Here is a 19,949-nt window from a genome sequence, read left to right on the forward strand (position 1 = left end):
TGAGGTTCAAGGTCAGCCTTAGGAACTCTATGAGACACTCATCAGCTTAAGGAGACCCTGTTTTCAATCCCTAGTAGCAGAACAAAAATAAAATTTCTTAAAATAACATTTGCAGGTTTTCTCATAGAAAATCATGTTGAGTGACTATTAAATCCAACAGTTAACATTTGATAATCCTCTCTTTAAGAGTTTGTAAACACTAAATTTCTAATGCTAGTTCAGGTTGATAAAGAGAACACTCGGCCCACATTCTTCATCAGACATATAAATCCTAATAACTTGGAAACCTTAACTCTACTAGATCTGCTTTCACTTGGCAGAACTTGGCAAATAAAGGTCTGTCTTCCAGTTCCCTTGTAACTCCTTGTTAGGTCTCCCACCTCTAGATTCCCGGTCCTCAGCCTGCCTGCTCTCTGTGGGCAGAACCATGGAAGCAATGATGCCTCCTTTGAGGTCCACCATCGCACTGGGGCGGGAAGGAAGAGGGGCTGTGAGACAGCTGACTGAGTAAACTCACACCACAGAAACCGCAGGCAGTGATTTTCTCAAGCAGTGTGTCTGAAATTCTCGCTCTTTGAGTTAGTCCTCCTCAGAAAGCTCTCTTCTTACGGAAAGGCACTTTAATGTTCCAGGGTCTTAGAGATGAAAATTAGTCCTCATTACATTTATCTAGAAATTATTAATCAGGTTTTGTGTGTCAAGGCCCTGAAGACGTAGAACAATAAAGCAGAAAGCAGAATGAGAGAATTCAAAAGGAGCAGAAAAGTGGCAAGACAAGCTCCTGCTAAGTTCATAGAAAGGAAAAGGGAATATGAGGCCTGCTGCCCTGAGTACCTGTGCCTACCCACCCCTGCAGCACACTTAACCACTTTCAGGTGTGTCTAAAGGGACACAAAAATTATGCCACAATGTTGAAGAGCTAGGATTTTATTTCTCTCTCCTTTATATCTCTGTATAACCTCCTATGTATTGTCTAAAAAATTCAACACATCAAATTGCAATAATGCCTTGCAAAATATTAGGGTGTGTATTGGATGCATTGTGTTACAAATTAGGAGTTAACATTGACATTAGGTATTTTGAAACTAAATTAAATGGAATGAATCATGAATCATTCTGTGGCTTTTAAATATTGAAGATCTAGTATTGTAATAAAGCTATTATCTGATGCATGTAAAATATTTTGACATTTGTTAGATATTGTTTCTATCATTTCAAGAAAGTTGGATTTAAGGGTAATTTAATCAATATGTTTAAAATAATGTAGTGTCAAATATAGAACAAATTATTTGGAGTGCTATCAGTGTATAACTTTGACTTATCTACCAGTATCACATTTTGTAGCCTTGAATTTACACAGTTTATAAACATTTTAATCAAATAGTATGTGTACATTTTCAGGTAGCAGTACCCCTAATTATAGTGTCAGAGTAAGACAAAAATGGGTTCAATGATCAATACTACCTTTTATTTCTTGTGTGTCCCTCTGGCCAATGTATTTAATTTCCCTGAGCTTTTATTTCTTTATCTGTGAAATAAGGATAATAATATCTACCTTTTAAAGGTGGTATGAGGATTGAACTATCTAAAAAATATTCAATACCTCGCCCAATGCCAATCATAGTAAGCGCTGAGTAAATGGTAGATTGTGCATTTGATTTGTAGAATTTTTTTCATTTCATTTATTCACAAAATCATAGTGATATAAATTTACAATGTAAAAAGGCTATTACAGGATCCTTAAGACTCAACTAGTTATTTTGAAGGTGAAAAACCACAAATATGTTTAACATAGTCCCCACGTGACAAAACAGTAACTTAGCTGTCTTTGTAAGAGATTACTGGCGTGCCACAGGGATCGAGTCCAATGCTAATAACTCTTACTAGTAGATTTACTGGTCTTCTTTAGTCCCCAAGAGACCCTGGATATTTCTTAAAGGAGTGACTCATGTCTTGAAAATCTGCACAACCTGCTTCATCACCTATCAAATGGAACCACATATATTAAATGAGCCACTTATTTCTGACCATTCATGGAACTTAATGACTAGACTTTGAGACAAAAGACACCTGACCTCACATCTTTTGACACTGGCAGAAGGGATGGTTACAAAGTCTTTTGTTCGCTATAAGTTCCAGAAACTCTTCTGAGCAATGAATGCAACATATTTAGTTCTATAGTGTGTGTTCCCCATCCATTCATCTATCATATATTTATGATGTATATTTATCATATATCTATCATATTTCTCTTGTGTTATCATCTATCATATAATCATATTATATATCATATCATAGCCCTCTTAGAGTTTAAAGAGTTTCAGCATGAAATAGTCGAAGTATTAAGGGATACTCCCAAGAAGCATACGGTATAGCCTGGAGCCTGTGAATTGCACCCTGCAGGGGATAGCAAGACAGCTGGGCTAAAGATAGATCTGCTGCTGACAAGTGTCTCTGCCCATCATATCATTGCTTTTTAAGGCATTTTCTCATTGGTGTTTTTATTGTAGAAATTGAACATACTCAGACTAGAATATAAATCTTCTGTGATCACACTGACAGGTTTGGAGGAATCTCCTTTCATAAAGATTGAGTAGGATATCCTGAGGCAACAAATTGATCTTAGGAAGTCCTTATGGCTACCACAGTAGAGGGGTAGGAAGACAGTTCGAAATGTAATTTATCTGTGTCTGTACATGATGCTGCCTTTTGCCACATTTCTTATTCTAGGATTTTCCGTAGCAAAAATAGGTATTCAGGAATCATGTGCTCATTTTATCACATGCTAAGTGAGGCTTTTATAAACTTGACTTCACCTTATAATAAAAGCATCTTGATTCTTTGGTATAGGACCATTCTTACCCGTGCACTGGCTAAGTATCAACCTCATTGAAGACAGGAGATGTCTTCGGAAGTTCAGGAGCACTACCTAGCTTGACAGTGGATGACTAAGTTTCTTGCTCTTTTAGAGCTTTAGTTTTCTCATTTGTTTAAAAATAAAAATACAGGATTATAGATCGAAAGGATCAGTTGATGTATGCTAAGATACTTGGAACAGCCTCTAAATTACACTAAGCCTTTATTTGCTTTTAGCCTTCCTTACTCTTTTCAGTACTTGAGATTTCATTGATGTTTACCAAGTTTTAGCACCAAAATGATTCTTACTCTTTTTGTTTTGTTCTCAATGTCCTCTGATTTTCCATAGGAGATCAAGTATAGCTTATTTTGCCATGGTTTTCACAACAACCAGAGAAATGGCTTTCTCAAAGACTTAAATGGGAAAATTAGGTACTTAGTTGCTTGTCTAGAAGAAGAAACTCCCAAGACTTGAGTTCTCTGGACATTTCCAAGGATTCGTGCATGGTGCATTCCATTTAACTTAACAAAGTGCTGTTTCCTTAGTCCTCCTAGCCCGGCCTCGCAGTGTACATGCTGGTAACCCCACACTGAAATGGTACTTGTGAAGCATCTAGTTTTCTAATGGTTTTGGTGAAGATTCTTAGTATCCCCTTGTCACCATTACTTTTATGACAGTGAGTCCATAGTTGTATGGTGTCATATATTTCTTTGTATTTAAGTTTTTCTTCTTCTGAATTTCTATTATCCCTGAAGAAAAATCTCCTCCATGTTTCTCTCTCAGAATAGCAAGGGTCTTGTCATCTCAACTTCTGTGTCTAGTGAAGGCTCGACTCAGTTTCCTTTTACAGTTTTTAATGTGTAGTAAATTCTGTTTGCAGAGCGGTGAGCTTCTAGATTTCTTCTTTTCTACCAGGCTGTCCTTCCCATGATGACAGAATCCATTTTGATACTCTTCTGTTCTCAGATCCCCCTTCTCTGTGCATTAGTTTTCTGGGTGTGCATTGCCTATATAGTGTAGATCTGTCAGGGGTCTGTCTGTGCGTCTGTCACACCTAGCCTGCCATGAGTTTCATGTATCCATGTCCTCTGCCTATTCATCTTTGCATCCCTCTCATAGGACAGTATCTGTCTCTTTGATTGGCACTTCAGAAACCCCCAGTGCATTTACACTGTGAAGATTTGTTCTGACTTAACTTTCTGTATTTGCTCAAAGAGCTTAAAAAAAAAAGTTGTTTGGGGCTATATTTGTCTTGTTTGGGACTTGTTTACACTTAGAAAGGGAGTATTTAGTTTCATCTTTTTCTAATACTGATTCTCCTAATCTCTTTTGACATGATACCCAATTTGAATAGCTTGAGGATTAGCATGGAATTATACATTTTCCTCTAATTAGCAAAGGTATTAAAACAAGAGCCCTTTGGTACTGCTTGATCTCCCCACTTCTGTCCATAGCTTCTGGACAATCCCATTCTGGGATTTCCTTTTTGTTGTTGTTGTTGTTGTTGTTGTTGTTGTTGTTGTTTTTTAATCTGCCACTGTCCAAATGTCTCTTAAGTTCATTCAGCCCAGCAAAGCCATTACTGTTGTTGGAGTGCAGCTCTGTGCCCCATTTATGACCATGGTTAATGTTACAGTTTAAATGGGGGTTCTTTTTCTTATTCAACTAAAGTTTGTTGAATAGAAAAATTAAAATTAACAGGCAGCTCAGTGCAACTTTGACAAATCTTTATACAAAAATCAGTAGGAAATAGAGAAGTAGGAAATAGAGAAGAGAAGGAAAAAGCAGCATGCTGACCCGCATGTTAGAGAGCCCGAAAATGGAACTCTGGCCTCTTTTCGAGACCCCCAAACTTTAAGTAAATTTTGTAATGGTATCAGCATTACCAAGGCAATGGGCTAGTTACTTATTCTTTAACCAGGTTGTGCCTTTTGTCTCTGACAGTGCACTTACTAAGTGCAAGGGTCAAGAATCTACTTGGCCCTTGTCTCTATTGTATTGGGCAGCATCAGTTGATCATCCACGAGGGTGCTTTGCAGCCACTCACAAAGTTTACCTTTCCTATACCCAGACTGGATCACAGAGTAGAAGAGGTAAACAGAGGCACTGATTGCCTCTATTGTAGTTTTAGGTCTAAAGGCTTGAGTTGACTCTAAGGTTTTACTATAGGTTAGTTATTAGAATGAAGGGCAAAGACAGAGAAGAAGTCTGCATTGTGATACCTGCAGTCCCCGCCCTGCCTGGGTGCCTGCATTGTGCTCAGGCCCTGACTATATTTTACATTTTGGAAATGAATATCAAAGCAACTTTCCAATACTGGTTTTTAATATTTATTTATTTATTTATTTATTTATTTATTTATTTATTTATTTATTGTGGTACTGGGGTTCCTGGAAACCCTTCTACCTCTGGGCTATACTCCCAGACCTATTTTATATTTTTATTTGGAAACAGGGTCTCTTAAGCCAGCGAGGCTGGCTTTGAACCTGTGTGATCCTCCTGTCTCTGCCTCCCAAGTGCGGGGATTACTAGCGTGCGCCACCACACCCAACACATTAATATATTTTGATACCTCTTCCCAATACTGGTACAATTAAGGCTCACAGTCCTTGGGAGGTCGGGCAAATCTCAGACTATGAAAGAAAGGTTTATAGAGGGATTGGGAACACAGAGGACGCCTCCTGCAGACCTGGGGAGTATGAGAGAGTCTGGGGAAAGTGTCAAGAAGGGCTCCAGGAAAGAGGGCTTCCTGAGAGCTACCTAAATAGTACTTGGGTGGCTATTCCAATGTGATATATGATTACAATGCACCAATTAAAAATATTAAAAATTAAAAAAAACAGTACTTGGGAATTCAGAAACAAAATGGAGAGATTGCTTTTCTGATAGAGAAGAGGTAAGGACAGAGGAGCAGTTGAAGAGCAGCAGCTCTGAGCGTGGGGAGGGGCAAGGTTGCTTGGAGCCAGGCAATGTTGAGTAATGAGATTGTGACCCTGGTTGGAGTCTTTGCTTGTTATCTTGGAGACCATGTTATCAGGTGCTCATGTTTTACCCTATCAGCTGGAGGAAACAACTTCCAAATTAGTACATTGCCCACTTGTGTTGACTTCTGGCCACAGTTCCTATAATGAGGTATGGTTAATAAAAAAAAATAAAACCATCTGGGCTTGGGCCCTGGCTCTACCACTTAATTGCTCCATGACTGAGAAAATACACTCAATGTCCTCATCACCAGTATAGAGATAATAATAAACCTACTTTATTAAAATGTCACAGGGCTTAAATGACATCTATTATATAACAGAATACTAGTGTGTAATGAGTATTATGTGTTTATTAAATTAAAATGCATTGCCATGCTTAAATCAATGATCAAATTATAAGTTTTTGCTAGGTTACAAAGGTCATTTTTAACATGTTGTAGAAAGGCAAACTGTTTGTGTTCAAAATGTTCATTTTTTATTGGTAAATTGTTGCCATATATCTTAATGGATACAAGATGGTAGAGGCGTACATGCACATATTACCCAATGAGCCCTTACCCAATTCCCACCCCATTCCCTCCCCCACTCCCTCCTTCTCATGTTTGGCTTAATGATTGACTTTGATATGTTTGTTAATGTACATCATGTACATTAGAGAATTCCCCTCACCCCCTCAGATCACCTTATTCGCTCCTCTGTACTATCTCCTTCATTGTCTAGAGCTCCTCCTATGACCCATTTCTCCCTAGCTTCCACATATTAGGGAGAGCATCTGATTTCTTATTTTTTGTGACTGACTAATCTCACTTAGCATAATGTCCTCCAGTTCCATCTATTTCCCTGAAAATGACATAATTTTCTTCTTCTTTATGGCTGAGTAAAATTCCATTGTGTACATATCCCATAGTTTTGTAATCCATTCATCTATTGATGAACATCTTAGCTGGTTCTGTACTTTGGCAACTGTGAATTGTGCAGCTGTAAACATACATATCCATGAGTTAGTTTGGTAGCTTGGTTTTCTTTCTTTTGGGTAGATGCCCAGAAGTGGTATTGCTGGATCATATGATAAGTTCATTCTATTCTTCTGAGGATCCTCCATACTGTTTTCCAAAGCAGTTGCACTAATTTGCAATCCCACCAACAGTGTTTTAGAGTTCCCACTTCTCCACATCCTCGCCAGCATTTGTTGTTGCTTGTGTTTTGAATGATTGCCATTCTAGTTTGAGTTAGGTGAAATTTCAGGATAGTTTTTATTTGCATCTCTCTGATTGCTAATGATGTTGAACATTGTTTCATACATTTTTTGACAGTTTGAATTTCTTCTTTTGTGAAGTGTCTGTTTAGTTCACTTGCTCATTTTTGATTGGGTTATTTGTTTTCTCAGTGCTGTGTTTCTTGAGTCCTCTGTATATTCTAGATATTAGTTCTCTATCAGAGAAATAGTTGGAAAAATTTTCTCTTGTTTTGTTGGCTCTTCGCTGAGGTTCTTGATAGTTTTCTTTGCTGTACAGAAGCTCTTCAGTTTAATGCAATCCAACATATTGGTGTTATTTTTTTTTTTAACATTGAGTTTGTTCTAGCCAAGCACACACTCATAATCCCAGTACTTGGGAGGCTGAGATAGGAGGATCGCAGGTTCGAGGCTCGCCTCAGCAACTTAGAGAGACTTTGTTTCAAAAACAAAAAATCTAAAAAAGAAAGCACGTTAGCGGTGCAGCAGCTTGGATGTTAGGTGCTCCTGGGTTAAATCCCAAGTCCCCTGCCAAATTGCCAAATTGAGTTTGTTGTATGGTGTCTGTGTGTGTGTGTGTGTGTGTGTGTGTGTGTGTATGTTAAAGACTTTTAAAACATTAAATTGTTTATTTTGCCTACTTTTTCTTCCTTTTCAACTAAAGGAATATGGATTTCTTTCTTAGAAATTATAAATTGTAAGCTTTAGGGTATAGGAGGGACTACAAGCAAGGACTGAAGTTGGAAGCTGCTATTGATGATGTGTTAACCTAGATCTTTCCATCTTCTATAGAAGGAATGAGAGATTTTTAGAGAGATACTCGCTCCTGTGGTTCATAACCCAGTGCTCTCATCTAGACTAGTAGCACAGACTGCTGCTTCCTGCCAGAACACTCTGAAGTAATACCAAGCCTTCACTGCCCACCCCATGCATACCATCACATACACAGATTTTGATATGACTATATTCTACTGGTATTTTGAGGTATCTGCTACATTTAAAAAAAAAAAAGAAAAAAGTAAAGAAAAAAAAGTATACTTAGCATTTATATCTTCTAGTTACACGGAACATTCCAGAAATGCTAGTTTTTCAAGCCCTCAGGGAGTTGTTAATATTTTCCATTTTAGTATTCCAGAATCCTTACACTATCAGTTATTTAACTCATTTAAAATTTCCTTGAAACTGAGTTTTGTTACTAGCTGGTTAGATAGACTAAAATATGGCTGGCACAATAAAAAAAAATTTGTTTTTATTTTGTTTTTAGGTAATTGTTTTCTTAAATACTATGTCAATTAGAATAATTTTGGCAAGTAAATTGTTTTAAAATAATCTCTTTCTTAAGCAGGATATTGAAAAGTCTTGTGAATCACATATTTTTGTTATCAAAACAAGAACATTTGACAAACTTCAATGTGAAGCTCCACAGAGAAAGCTGCTAGTCACTTCTTAGGTTATTTTTTCACAAAAGAATTGCTCTTGGATCATCAGCATGTCTGTTTTCTGTTTCTTTCTCAATTTAGGGTGGTTCTACTATGTAATTAGTGAAGGAACGTGTCTGTCTTTAGGCAATAGCCTAATCTCTGTGGCCATATGCGCAAAAGCAGTATAATTACAATGTAGTATTAATTGGGCCATGTGACTGTTTTTGTTTTAATTATGTCAGATCTTCTTATCTTTCTGTTCCTTAAAGCATGTTAATGGGTGAATCCATGGATACCACGTTTATGTCATTTCTATGGAATTAAATATGTACATATTTACATAAATCTGGTAGACAGTTTTCTATATTTTATGCATTATACTGTTAAGGATAGACTTTCTCTGTCTCTCATAAACATCACTGTAGGTCTGAAGAAATAAAATATTGGGAAGAATTTCTCTTTTACCTCTTTCTGGATTTAGAGAATACAAATTTGAGTATGGATCTTTCTTGCCAAGGAGGTGTCACTTTGGGGTGATAGAATGGGTTTGTTAGCAATTCTCAAATTTCTTTCTTAATGGATTAGCAATTTGCATGCTAAGATTGCATGCAAATTCTATTTAATGATTTGGTAGAGAATTTAGTAATGGGTACACATTTTTTTTTTACTAAATACCAGTACTTGGCAGACTGTATGTAGAAACTGGCATTTGTCTGCATTCAGCGTTTAACTTTTGTCTCCCTGTTTTTTCAGTTGTTTTTATTTCAGTTACTGCGAGGGCTGTCTTACATCCACCAGCGTTATATTTTGCACAGAGACCTGAAGCCACAGAACCTTCTGATCAGTGACACGGGGGAGTTGAAGCTGGCGGATTTCGGTAGGAAAGCAGCTAATTACCAGTCTATTTTGTCACACTGTGAGAATGCCAGGCAGATGGATGGTGGCACTGCATTTGTTTAGGTGCACTTCTGTCATCAGAGATCATGGTAAATTTATTTTTTCTGGAAAGAAGGACTTTTTAAAATTTTGTATCATAAAACATAATGGTTGGCGGATATTTTTTGGTAAAATTCAGGTGGCTTATTATAATCTTACTTAAATAACCATGAGCACAAAATCAGATTTCAATATATGTTTCCAAAGGAAAAGTCAATAAAATGTTGAGAGTAAAGTATATTTAAGGGGATTATTTTCTTATGTTTTAGTATTAAAATATCAAGCATAATAAAATATAGGATAGTGTAGCCCATCACCCAACATGAGTAATTATCAACATTTTGCCAAACGGGGCAGAAACCCAAAGTGAAGCCAATCTCTGGAGCATTTCAGGGCTTCATAGGATTTGCACTATATTTATTAGTGTATGTTGCCCTGAGGATTTTATAATTTTAGAGATAGTTTAATTTTTCCAGAAACAGCTAGAATATCAAGCATTGTTCACATTATAGAAGTAGACACATATTCCTACTTAAAAGTTGGGATCCCGAAGTGGGCCTATTATAAGTTGTTCCTTTCTTAGAAGTTTTAAAATTGGCCTTCTCTGACTTAGAAAGGAGCTTGTGTTTGAGCACCTAAAGATAGGTTGTGTCCTCCTTGCTAGGACCCCTTTTCTTGACCAAGGCATACACTCCTGCATTTTCCAGGCCCTGTCGCCTGACATAAATGGTGACCATTTGATTCCCTGCACTGGGGCTAACACCTGACGGTGTATGGCATCAGGTGCTGGCGATGCCCTACCTCGATTAGTTATAAATACATATTCTGATTAGTTAATTTTCCATTCACTAAGAATGGAATGAAATATTACCCTGGGGCACAAACATGCCTTAGGCTGAGGTATGGACTCTTGCTGAAATATGATTTTCTTTTCTCCAACTCCCAATACTTGAAATAAGTGACTATATTTTAAGGTTAGTAAGCTGCTGAATGCCTTTGGAATGGATGTACTCTTTTGGGCTTTGCATATTATTTCTTTTCCAAAAAAATGAAGTAAAGCAAAAGTTAGCATGACTTAGGGTAAAATGTTTTTATCTATCTATATCTACTTTGATAAAAATGAAGAAACTTTGCATGTATTTGTGTGTGTGTTATCATATTTGACATCAAGATTAAAGTAGGTGGCTAGATGTAAAGTCTTTCTGCTATAGGATAGAAAATAATAAATAATGGGAGTGTGTATGGGTGAAGGAGAGGAGGTTTGCAGTTTCTCAAATTCAAACTTACTGGCTTTACTGTGAACATGTTTGGTAGTTTGTCAGTATGAGCAAATTAAGACTACATACATATGTATGATATGCTGTTATACTATAAGGTGTTCATTATAATAAATAATGGCATTAAGCATTTAATCTACTGAAAGGTTTCGTAACATTAACATTAATTTATAACTTTTCATAACATTAATTTGTCTGTGCCAAGCATAGTGAGGCACGCTGGTAATCTCGGTACTTGAAAGGCTGAGATGGGAGGATCCCAGATTTGAGGCCAGCCTTAGCTACTTAGTGAGACCCTTTGAAACTTACTGAGAATGTGTTTCAAAAGAAAGAATAAAAAATAGGGCTGGAAATGTAGCTTGGAGTTACAATGCCCCTGGGTTAAATCCCTGGTACCACACACATACACACACAAAAAAAAATTAATTTGTCTGTATAACCTCTATAAAGAATATAATAGGATTCTATGTATGTGTTTACTGGGTGTTGCTTTTAAACTTTAAGATATTTTTATTTTAATAGCCAGGGAAAAGATTCTACTGAATCTTTAAAGTTGATGTTTTGTACTATCAGATTCAGAAATAAATTGAAACGTAATTTTTAAAAACTTAAGCTATTTTCTTAGAAAATTAGAAGATCTAGGACTTATGAACAACTCAGAAATGACAAATGCTAACAATTCTGTCCTATATTTCCTCAGTATCTTTCTCTTGTTCCTCCTTTCTCTCATTTCTTGCTTCATCTGTGTATTCATATCCTCAAGAACGCTACTTTTTTGTCAGCATTTTTCATATAATATGTCATGAATATTTCTCATGTTAAGTATGGCAGAATTGTCACACTCTGTCGCTTCCCTTATTAACGAGCATTTTAGTTCTCTCTGATTGTTTATAATTATGCACAGCTCTGCGGTGAACATCTCTGTAGTGAAGCTCTCCGTGCCCCAAGTGCGGTGGTGAGTGTTTTCAAGCATTCGGTCCTTCAGGCCAGACCGCTGTGCAGAGGGCTGTGCCCGGCCCCTCTCCTCAGTGTCAGGGACCGAATCCTCGCTCATGGAATGCCCACTTGGCGTTCATCCTGGGCACGGAATGTAATGAGCGAGACTCATTTGCCAACTGACAATTTCCCCCGATTAATTGTGCATTATTTTTGTCTTTTAATTTATGACATGCAATTAACTGTGATTTACTGTGTTCGGGCACGTGTGTGTATCTGAAGTGAAGGAAACGCACTGGAAACCGCAGAGAAGCTGAACAGTCAAAATGGGATGGTTCCAGGCAGCAGAACAATGAGAAACACAAGGTCTTAATTCATAGTTTGACTAGGAAGAGCCTCAGAAACCTTTCTTTGTCTTATCTTTCTCTCTTATGTGAGCAATACCAGAAAGTTCTGCTTAAGAGACAAATGCAGTGTGTATAATTATCTCCCCATATTGTGTATGCTGCTTCCTTATTAGAAAAGTACACTGGAGGAGCAAACACTGAAATTTATTAGGTTTATTCCATCTGCTAAACACTTTTAAATTCTTGCTTCATTGTCTCTTCCACCAAGTAAGCTTTAAGAGTTATATTTTTTTCTGAAACACATGAGATTTAACATGAGATTTTGAAATTTGCTCAGATTAGAAACTTTGTAACAGGTGACTAGCTGCAAACCTAGAATTTCAGAAGTTTGATCCGTGTTCTTCATTCTCATGTAGCTTGGGGCTTTTATTTTTATATGTATAGACACCACACAGGGATGCCTGATCCTCTTGTGTTTATTGGCTATTAAATATATGACATTTTTCCATATAACAGATATGACACTCATGCTATATGAATAGATTGTGCCAGTACAAAATAAATAAATCATATAATTTAAAGAAGATTCTTGTCATTTGATTAAGTTCTACCTTAATACTTAGCAGATTTTACCTGCTTGACAAAGTAAACCAGATAGTAATGTATTTTTAGGCACATTCAGATTTAAACAGAATGCAGTTCTGAGTTCCAGGTGGGAAAAACGCTTTAACTTTTTTTAAAAATAAGTAGTGTCACATTTTAGCACTTACTTAAATCTTATTTCCAATGTGCACCTAGAATAAGTAAATTACAGTTGCCTTAGATTCACTGTGGATTTACTTTTGCAGAGGTCTTCTCTGTTTGTATATAATAAAATTGAGTGGGGGCAGAGGCTTTGTCTTCATGCTATTTATAGGAAAAATATTTCAAGTTCCTTGTGGATCACAGACCTCTGCCACCTCGCTGCTCCTTATGTATGGTGGTGTAGCCAAATCTCAAACTTGTTCCCACACTACAGCCTTTTAGTTGGCTTTTCCCTGTACCTGGAATGTTCATCTGGCTTCTCCTGTGATTTGATCTCATCATAGATATTATGGTTCACATCACCTTTATAAAAAGTAACCTCTATTTTTTTATATTTTATTTTATTTATTTATTTATTTTTTGCGTTACTGGGGATGGAACCCAGGGGCATTCTACCTCTGAGCTACATCCTGGTTCTCTATTTTAGTCTTTATATATTTTTTTGAAACAGGGTCTCACTGAGTTGCGAGGGGCCTTGCTAAGTAGTGAGGCTGTCCGCAAACAATGATTCCAAGGTCTCCGCCTCCGAATGCTGGGATTACAAGCGTGCACCGCCACGCCCCACATAACCTCTAATTTTTTTAGAAACCACTTTTTATTGTCATCTGGCTCAACTTTTTCAATAGCACCTCTAATGCACTAAAATAATTTTGTTCACTTGTTTATTTTTATTTTTTACTTCAGATTCTTGACTGTACATTCTGTGAGTGTAGAACTTGGCGTGTCTTTTTCAATTTTCTATGCTATGACTAGAGCCATGTAGTAGAAGCTTCACACAGGTGGATGCTCAATAAATGTCGGTTACATGGATAAAATTACACATGATTAAACTGAATATCAGTCTTAAACCCGAGACCTACTTGAATTTACTGATATCTGTTTGATTGGCTTTGGCGAGCTAGCAGATGATAAAATTATTTTCTCCTCGTCCATGCTCTCCTGGATGTGCATGGTCAAGGGTGCAGATGAATTGATGAGATGAGGAAGTGCTGAGCAAAGGATTGCCGAGTCTCTTACCCAGAAGCACTGCCCACCTGCTCGGGTTTTACTCTATTTGTAACCTCGGGCTGCAGAAACAATCATCGCTGAGTGAGTGTAAGCGTATGCATAGGACACACAAGGCCTCAGGGTTCTAATCTGCAGACCTCCAGTGATTCTCTTATTAAACCATTATTGAGAGCCAAGTGTGCTAAACATTGAATTAGGAGATCTGACTCTTGCCTGTAATTAGCTTGGGATTTTCAAGAAGTCATTTATTTATCTTTATGAGCCTTTTACTCCTTAGCTGAAAAAAAAAAAGAGCATTTAACAGATACTTTCTAATGAAGCCCTATTGTACTGGCATTTTATGTTGTACAGTTCTGAAATTATTAACCTTCTTACCTAATGACCAAATATTTGCCACTGGGTAAAAATCTGTCCAGTGAATCTGGAATCAACCTTATGCCATCCCTCCCTAGAATATAATTTTTGATTCTGCCTTTTGGAAATTCACATAAATGTGATTCATGCTTTTATGATATCCGTTGATGGCATATTAAAAGAAAATGATTGAAGCCAACGAGTAAATGAATAAATTTAGTATTGTGGAAACTTAAAAGGTATTTTTTCATATAAATAAGATGAAAACAAAATGGAGCAGCCTGTAGGATTGCAGCTTTCTGCAGTTCCTGCAAGATGATGTTACCAGCCATTCCTCTGCTGTGTGTGTGTACACACATGTGTGTGAGTGAGTGAGTGTGTGTGTGAGGGGGTTCTAGGGATAGAACCCAGGGGCCTTGTACATTTGAGCCATAATACACCCCACACCTATATTTTATTTTTCTTTATATTTATTTTTCTTTTCTCAACCAAATTGTTGAGAGCCTCACTACTTTGATGAGGCTGGCTTCAAACCTCCAATCCTCCTGTCTCAGCCTCCCAATTACTGGGATCACAAGCATGTGCCACCATACCCAGATCTGCTGTTTTTAAGGGTCACAGTCCAACGACACTGTAAGACTGTTAGGTAAAGTTGGTTCCTGAAAAACAGATAACAAGCAGTCTATAATATAAACATTTAAAGTTTTAGCTTATTTTATTGACTTTCCTAATGGAGGAAGAGAGTTAAATAGCTCTGTGGTTTTATTTTTATGTACAGACATTGTTTATTTTGTTTACAATGGTTTCCAGGATTTATAACTGTATGGTTGCCTATCTCTTCCTTAATTATTTTTTAAATTTTTTATTGTTGCATTATAGCATACATCTTAATGGGATAAAAGATGGTGGAGACATACATGCACACATCACCCAATTAGCCCTTACCCAATTCCCACCCCATTGCCTTCCCCTCGCTCCTTCCCATGCTTGGCTTAGTGATTGACTTTGATGTGCTTGTTTACATACATCACGTGCTTTAGAGAGTTTCCCTCTTTCCCCCTCCCATCCCCTCAGTTAGGTGGCCTTGTTTGCTTTATAGAATCTCCTTCATCTAGATTTCCTCTTGTTACCCATTTCTCCCTAGCTTTCACATATTAGGGAAAGCATCTGATTTCTTATTTTTTTGTGACTGACTAATCTCACTTAGCATAATGTCCTCCAGTTCCATCCATTTCCCTGAAAATGATGTAATTGAGTTTTTTTGATGGCTGAGTAAAATTCCATTGTGTACATATCCCACAGTTTTGTAATCCATTCATCTGTTGATGGACATCTTGTCTGGTTCCATAGTTTGGCTATGGTGAATTGTGCAGCTATGAACATAGATACACATGCATTAGTTTGGTAGTTTGGTTCCCTTTCTTTTGGGTAGATACCCAGAAGTGGTATTGCTGGATCACATGGTAAATTTGTGCCCATTCTGAGGATCCTCCATACTATTTTCCAAAGTGGTTATACTAATTTGCTATCCCACCAAAAATGTTTTAGAGTTCCCACTTCTCCACATCCTCTCCAGCATTTTTTGTTTTTAAACAAGTAAAATTACACAAATCTATTTCCAGCCAGTGGTCTAAAATATTACTTTCCTGATGTTGATAGATTTCTCCTTCAACCTGTTCCTTGAGTAGGTTTTGGAAAGCAAATTATTGTAAATCACATTTTAGATTAAGGAGCATATCAGAAATGTGGCTGTGTCTATAGAAGACATGGTAAGTGCATAATTTGTGTGTTAGATGCTTTTCAAAATTTACAGAATAAATGGTAGAAAAAAGAATGAAATCAGCTTTTTTCAGATGCAGTGTAGTTTGGTAAATATAAATTCTCTAAATAAAAGTTGTTAGTCCCAAAGGTACAAACATTTAAACATTTTTTTAATCATTCACATACAAAGTTCATCGCTGGAGAAACACTTAAATTTAAGGTTAGCTTTAACTTCACTCATTCATTATGGTCTGCAGGGTTTTATTGCATCTTTCTTTTATAATATGTTTTCTAATAACGGTGGCTTTTATTGCCCAATAAGCTATCACTCTACTTTTAAAAGGCCTTTTAGAAAGTTTAACTCATAATTTTAATGCATAGTTGGGGCAGTTGCTTGCATGTAGAGTGGAGGGAGGGAATTGGTTTTGGGGAAGGGGGGAGAAAGAATTAATGAAGGAAATACTTCCACTGAAGTTATGTACAAATGTGAGAACACCATTGCCAAGCTTAATACCCTTTATGGGGAAGGAGAAGTGGAGAAGGAGCCGAGGAAAGCCTGCCAAGTGCCGTGTGTGTGTGTGTGTGTGTGTGTGTGTGTGTGTGTGTGTGTGATGATGAAAAGAGGCTGATTTATTCTCATAACATCTCTAGGAAACTCCAAATTGATGTATACATACATACATACATAGAATAAAGTGCCTATTGTTTAAAACAAAAGCATACTCCAAAAACTTTCTGTAATTCCAGTATTTAGAAGACTGGAATAGGAGGATCACAGGTTCAATGCCAGTGAATGGTAATTTATTAAGAGCCTGTTTTGAAATAAAAATGACAAGGCTGTGCGTGGTGACACACTTATGTAATCCCAGTACTCGTGAGGCTGAGAGAGGAGGATTTCAAGTTCAAAGCCAACCTCAGCAACTTAGCAAGGCTTTTAGCAACTTATATCTTTCTTTCTTTCTTTCTTTCTTTCTTTCTTTCTTTCTTTCTTTCTTTCTTTCTTTCTTTCTTTCTTTCTTTCTTTCTTTCTTTCTTTCTTTCTTTCTTTCTTTCTTTCTTTCTTTCTTTCTTTCTTTCTTTCTTTTGTGGTACTGGGGTTCCTGGAAGCCCTTCTACCTCCGGTATACACTCCCACAGGCTACACTCCCAGACCTATAATTTTTAACATTTTTATGTGGAAACAGAGTCTCTTAAGCCAGCGTGGCTGGCTCCGAACCAGAGCAATCCTCCTGTCTCTGCCTCCCAAGCGTGGGGATTACAAGCCTGCGCCACCATGCCCGGCTGACCCTGTTTCTAAATAAAAAATAAAAGGCCTTGGAGTATAGCATGGTGGTAGAATTTCCCTGTGTTCAATTTACAGCACCATCTACACAATAATAATAATGATGATGATAATAATAATATAAATGAAATAAAGCTGTGGATGTGGTTTAGAGGTAGAACCACCCCTAGATTCAATCCTCAGAGCCATACACACACAAACTCCAAATAAAAATAAACATTTTAAATTCTATCCAATAAAATATCAGAATTACATGTTCGAAAGATTTTTTTTGGGGGGTACTGGGGTTCCTGGAAACCCTTTTACCTCCGGGCTACACTCCCAGACCTATTTTATATATATATTTTTGGAAACAGGGTCTCTTAAGCCAGCGAGGCTGGCTTCAAACCAGCTCTATCCTCCTGTCTCACCTCCCAAGTGTGGAGATTGCAAGCATGCGCCACCACGCCTGACCATATTAGAAAGATTTTAATTTGACCTATCAACTAGACAGTTACTTTCCCTTTGTCCATTATTTTAAAGATGCGGTTTTTGAAAATTAATGTTGCTATTTAAAATTGCCTTCTTTCTGATTTTAAAATGACCAGTTATCATATCTGTTCATGTTTCCAAAAGTTTTCTCTTTTCCATATAAGAGAGATGTTATGATAATAATAATGGTCATGATAAGGATATCTAATTATATTTTTTTCTGTTTGGTTTTACTTGGAAATGTAATATTTCCAAGTATGTAAGTGTTTGCTTTTAAAAAAAGTCTTATTTCTTTCAAACAGTTGTAAGTCCATGGAAAATTTTAGCAAAAAGTTCTGATGGTTGTTATATGCCTCCTTCCTGTAAGCACAGCCTCCCCAGTGTCAGTGTCTGGCCCAGTGTGGTACATTTATTACAACTGATGACCCAACAGTGATACATCAGTATCACCCAAAATACACATGTACTAGAGCCACAGGTATTGTTACATTAAAATATCATTCTGAATAGTTTCATTGCTCTAAATCTCATTTTTAAAAAAAATCTGTAAGAAGTAACAAGAAGGATTATATGAACCATAGTTAATGTGCTATGTGTATGGCAACTCATATGTATAATCTGTCTAGTCACCCTAAACCAGATCGAATCGGTGTGGATAAGGGCTGGTTGCTAAGAATGGCAGCTTCAGACTCCATGGGAATGAAGAAATGTGAAAGAAAGAGTGTTAGTTCAGATTCAATCGAATCATGCATGTAAGGCAATGAGAAATCTTTAAATGCAGAACAGACTGCCACCAATAGTGCTGATCATTTTTTTTTCTCCGCTGTAGAAGGAAGCCTTCTGGAGAGAGAGGTTTCAATATGCAAAAATATTTTTCCCTATACAACACGAGAGAAGAATTTTTGGCAGCAAATCAGATAAGTGAAGCAGAATATGAGTGGAGCTATAGCCTTGTATCCTTAGGAAATATCCACATATGGAATGACAGGAGCCCAAGTGCCAGACGTGCCAACTGGAGTGGAAGGGCTGTAGGTGATGTGAAGAGGCGTCGAACTATGAGTCACTGAATCATGTCACCCACACCTGTTTGTAGGCAACAGTGATTGCATTTGAGCTGGAGTTTTGTTGACATAAAGGCGAGTCTAAAAGGTTGCATAGAGGCATTAAAGGTCTCTTTTTATGGCTCCTCCCCCATCTCTTGCTCTTTAGTTAGAGGCGAAGCAGATTCCAGTGTTACTTACATAACCATGCTAGAATATTGGATGACAGTAAGTGAATCATTGCAGTCTAAAGCACTTGTTTTTTAAAATTATTATTGGAAGCAAGAAAAACTGACCTGAGATGATGGGAAATCTGAGGCATGTTATATATTTGAGATATTCTTTATAAATCTGTGGTATTTAACCTTCTTTGTGTTGCTTTGACACTATGAGTTCATTATTAGCTTAATTTCTTCTTTTGTTCTTTGAATTTTTTTTTTTTTTTTTTGGTGGTATTGGGGTTCCTGGAAACCATTCTACCTCCGGTCTACACTCCCAGACCTATTTTATACTTTTTTATTTTTGGAAACAGGGTCTCTTAAGCCAGCACAACTGGCTTCAAACCTGTACGATCCTCCTGTCTCTGCCTCCCAAGTGCAGGGATTACAAGCGTGCGCCACCATGCCTGGCTATTCTTTGAATTTTTTTACAATCATATATGTGTTATTTAGTTTTGGGGTAGTGAATTTATATATCAACCTGAAAAAGTTCCTTCTGATCTTGAGTGATTTCTTCTGTGTCAATAGATATACTTGGCAAGTTAAGATTTTTTTATTTTAATGAAAGAAGAATGTGCTAGATTATTAAAAATAAAACATTAAGAATTAAGGATCTATGCTGCTTATGGGTTTTAGATATATTTCTGAAAGTCTATTTTATTATATCATATTAAAATAACGATGTGCTTAAGCACCTATCATATATTGTCTATATAAATTTTTGCAAACACCTCAAACTATACAAATGGAACAACTCTACTAAATATCGATCAAGTTATCTGACATTCTAATTTTTAATCTGAAAGCATGCTGATATAAAAATACAGACTGAGGTGTTTCTTCTCGTTATGGATAGAGTTGTTGGCTTAGAAATTCTTTCCTGTAAGCAATGACTGGGCAGTATTGGATATGGAAACTGCTTAAACCAGCCTGGAAGCCAGGAGTGGAGAGCACAGGTGCCAGGGGGCAGGAAGTTAGCTGAGTGGAGGACCCACATCATGAACAAGCCTCAGAGACTT

At 37.1% G+C, this 19,949-nt stretch overlaps 1 protein-coding gene across 4 annotated transcripts in view; it reads left to right on the forward strand.

Annotated features, from left to right (window-relative positions):
• The window catches only part of CDK14 (cyclin dependent kinase 14), a gene marked incomplete at both ends in the record, with an annotated part of 505,411 nt that overhangs the window by 301,232 nt on the left and 184,230 nt on the right, over positions 1-19,949 (forward strand). For all 4 annotated transcript variants that reach the window (XM_080700879.1, XM_080700880.1, XM_080700881.1 and 1 more), the window contains one exon: positions 9,250-9,373. In XM_080700879.1, coding sequence (XP_080557005.1) covers positions 9,250-9,373 — 124 coding nt within the window. The remainder of the gene's footprint in view (positions 1-9,249; positions 9,374-19,949) is intronic.

Source organism: Muscardinus avellanarius, assembly GCF_963383645.1.
Source record: "Muscardinus avellanarius genome assembly, chromosome: 9".
NCBI classification, from domain to species: Eukaryota; Metazoa; Chordata; class Mammalia; order Rodentia; family Gliridae; genus Muscardinus; species Muscardinus avellanarius.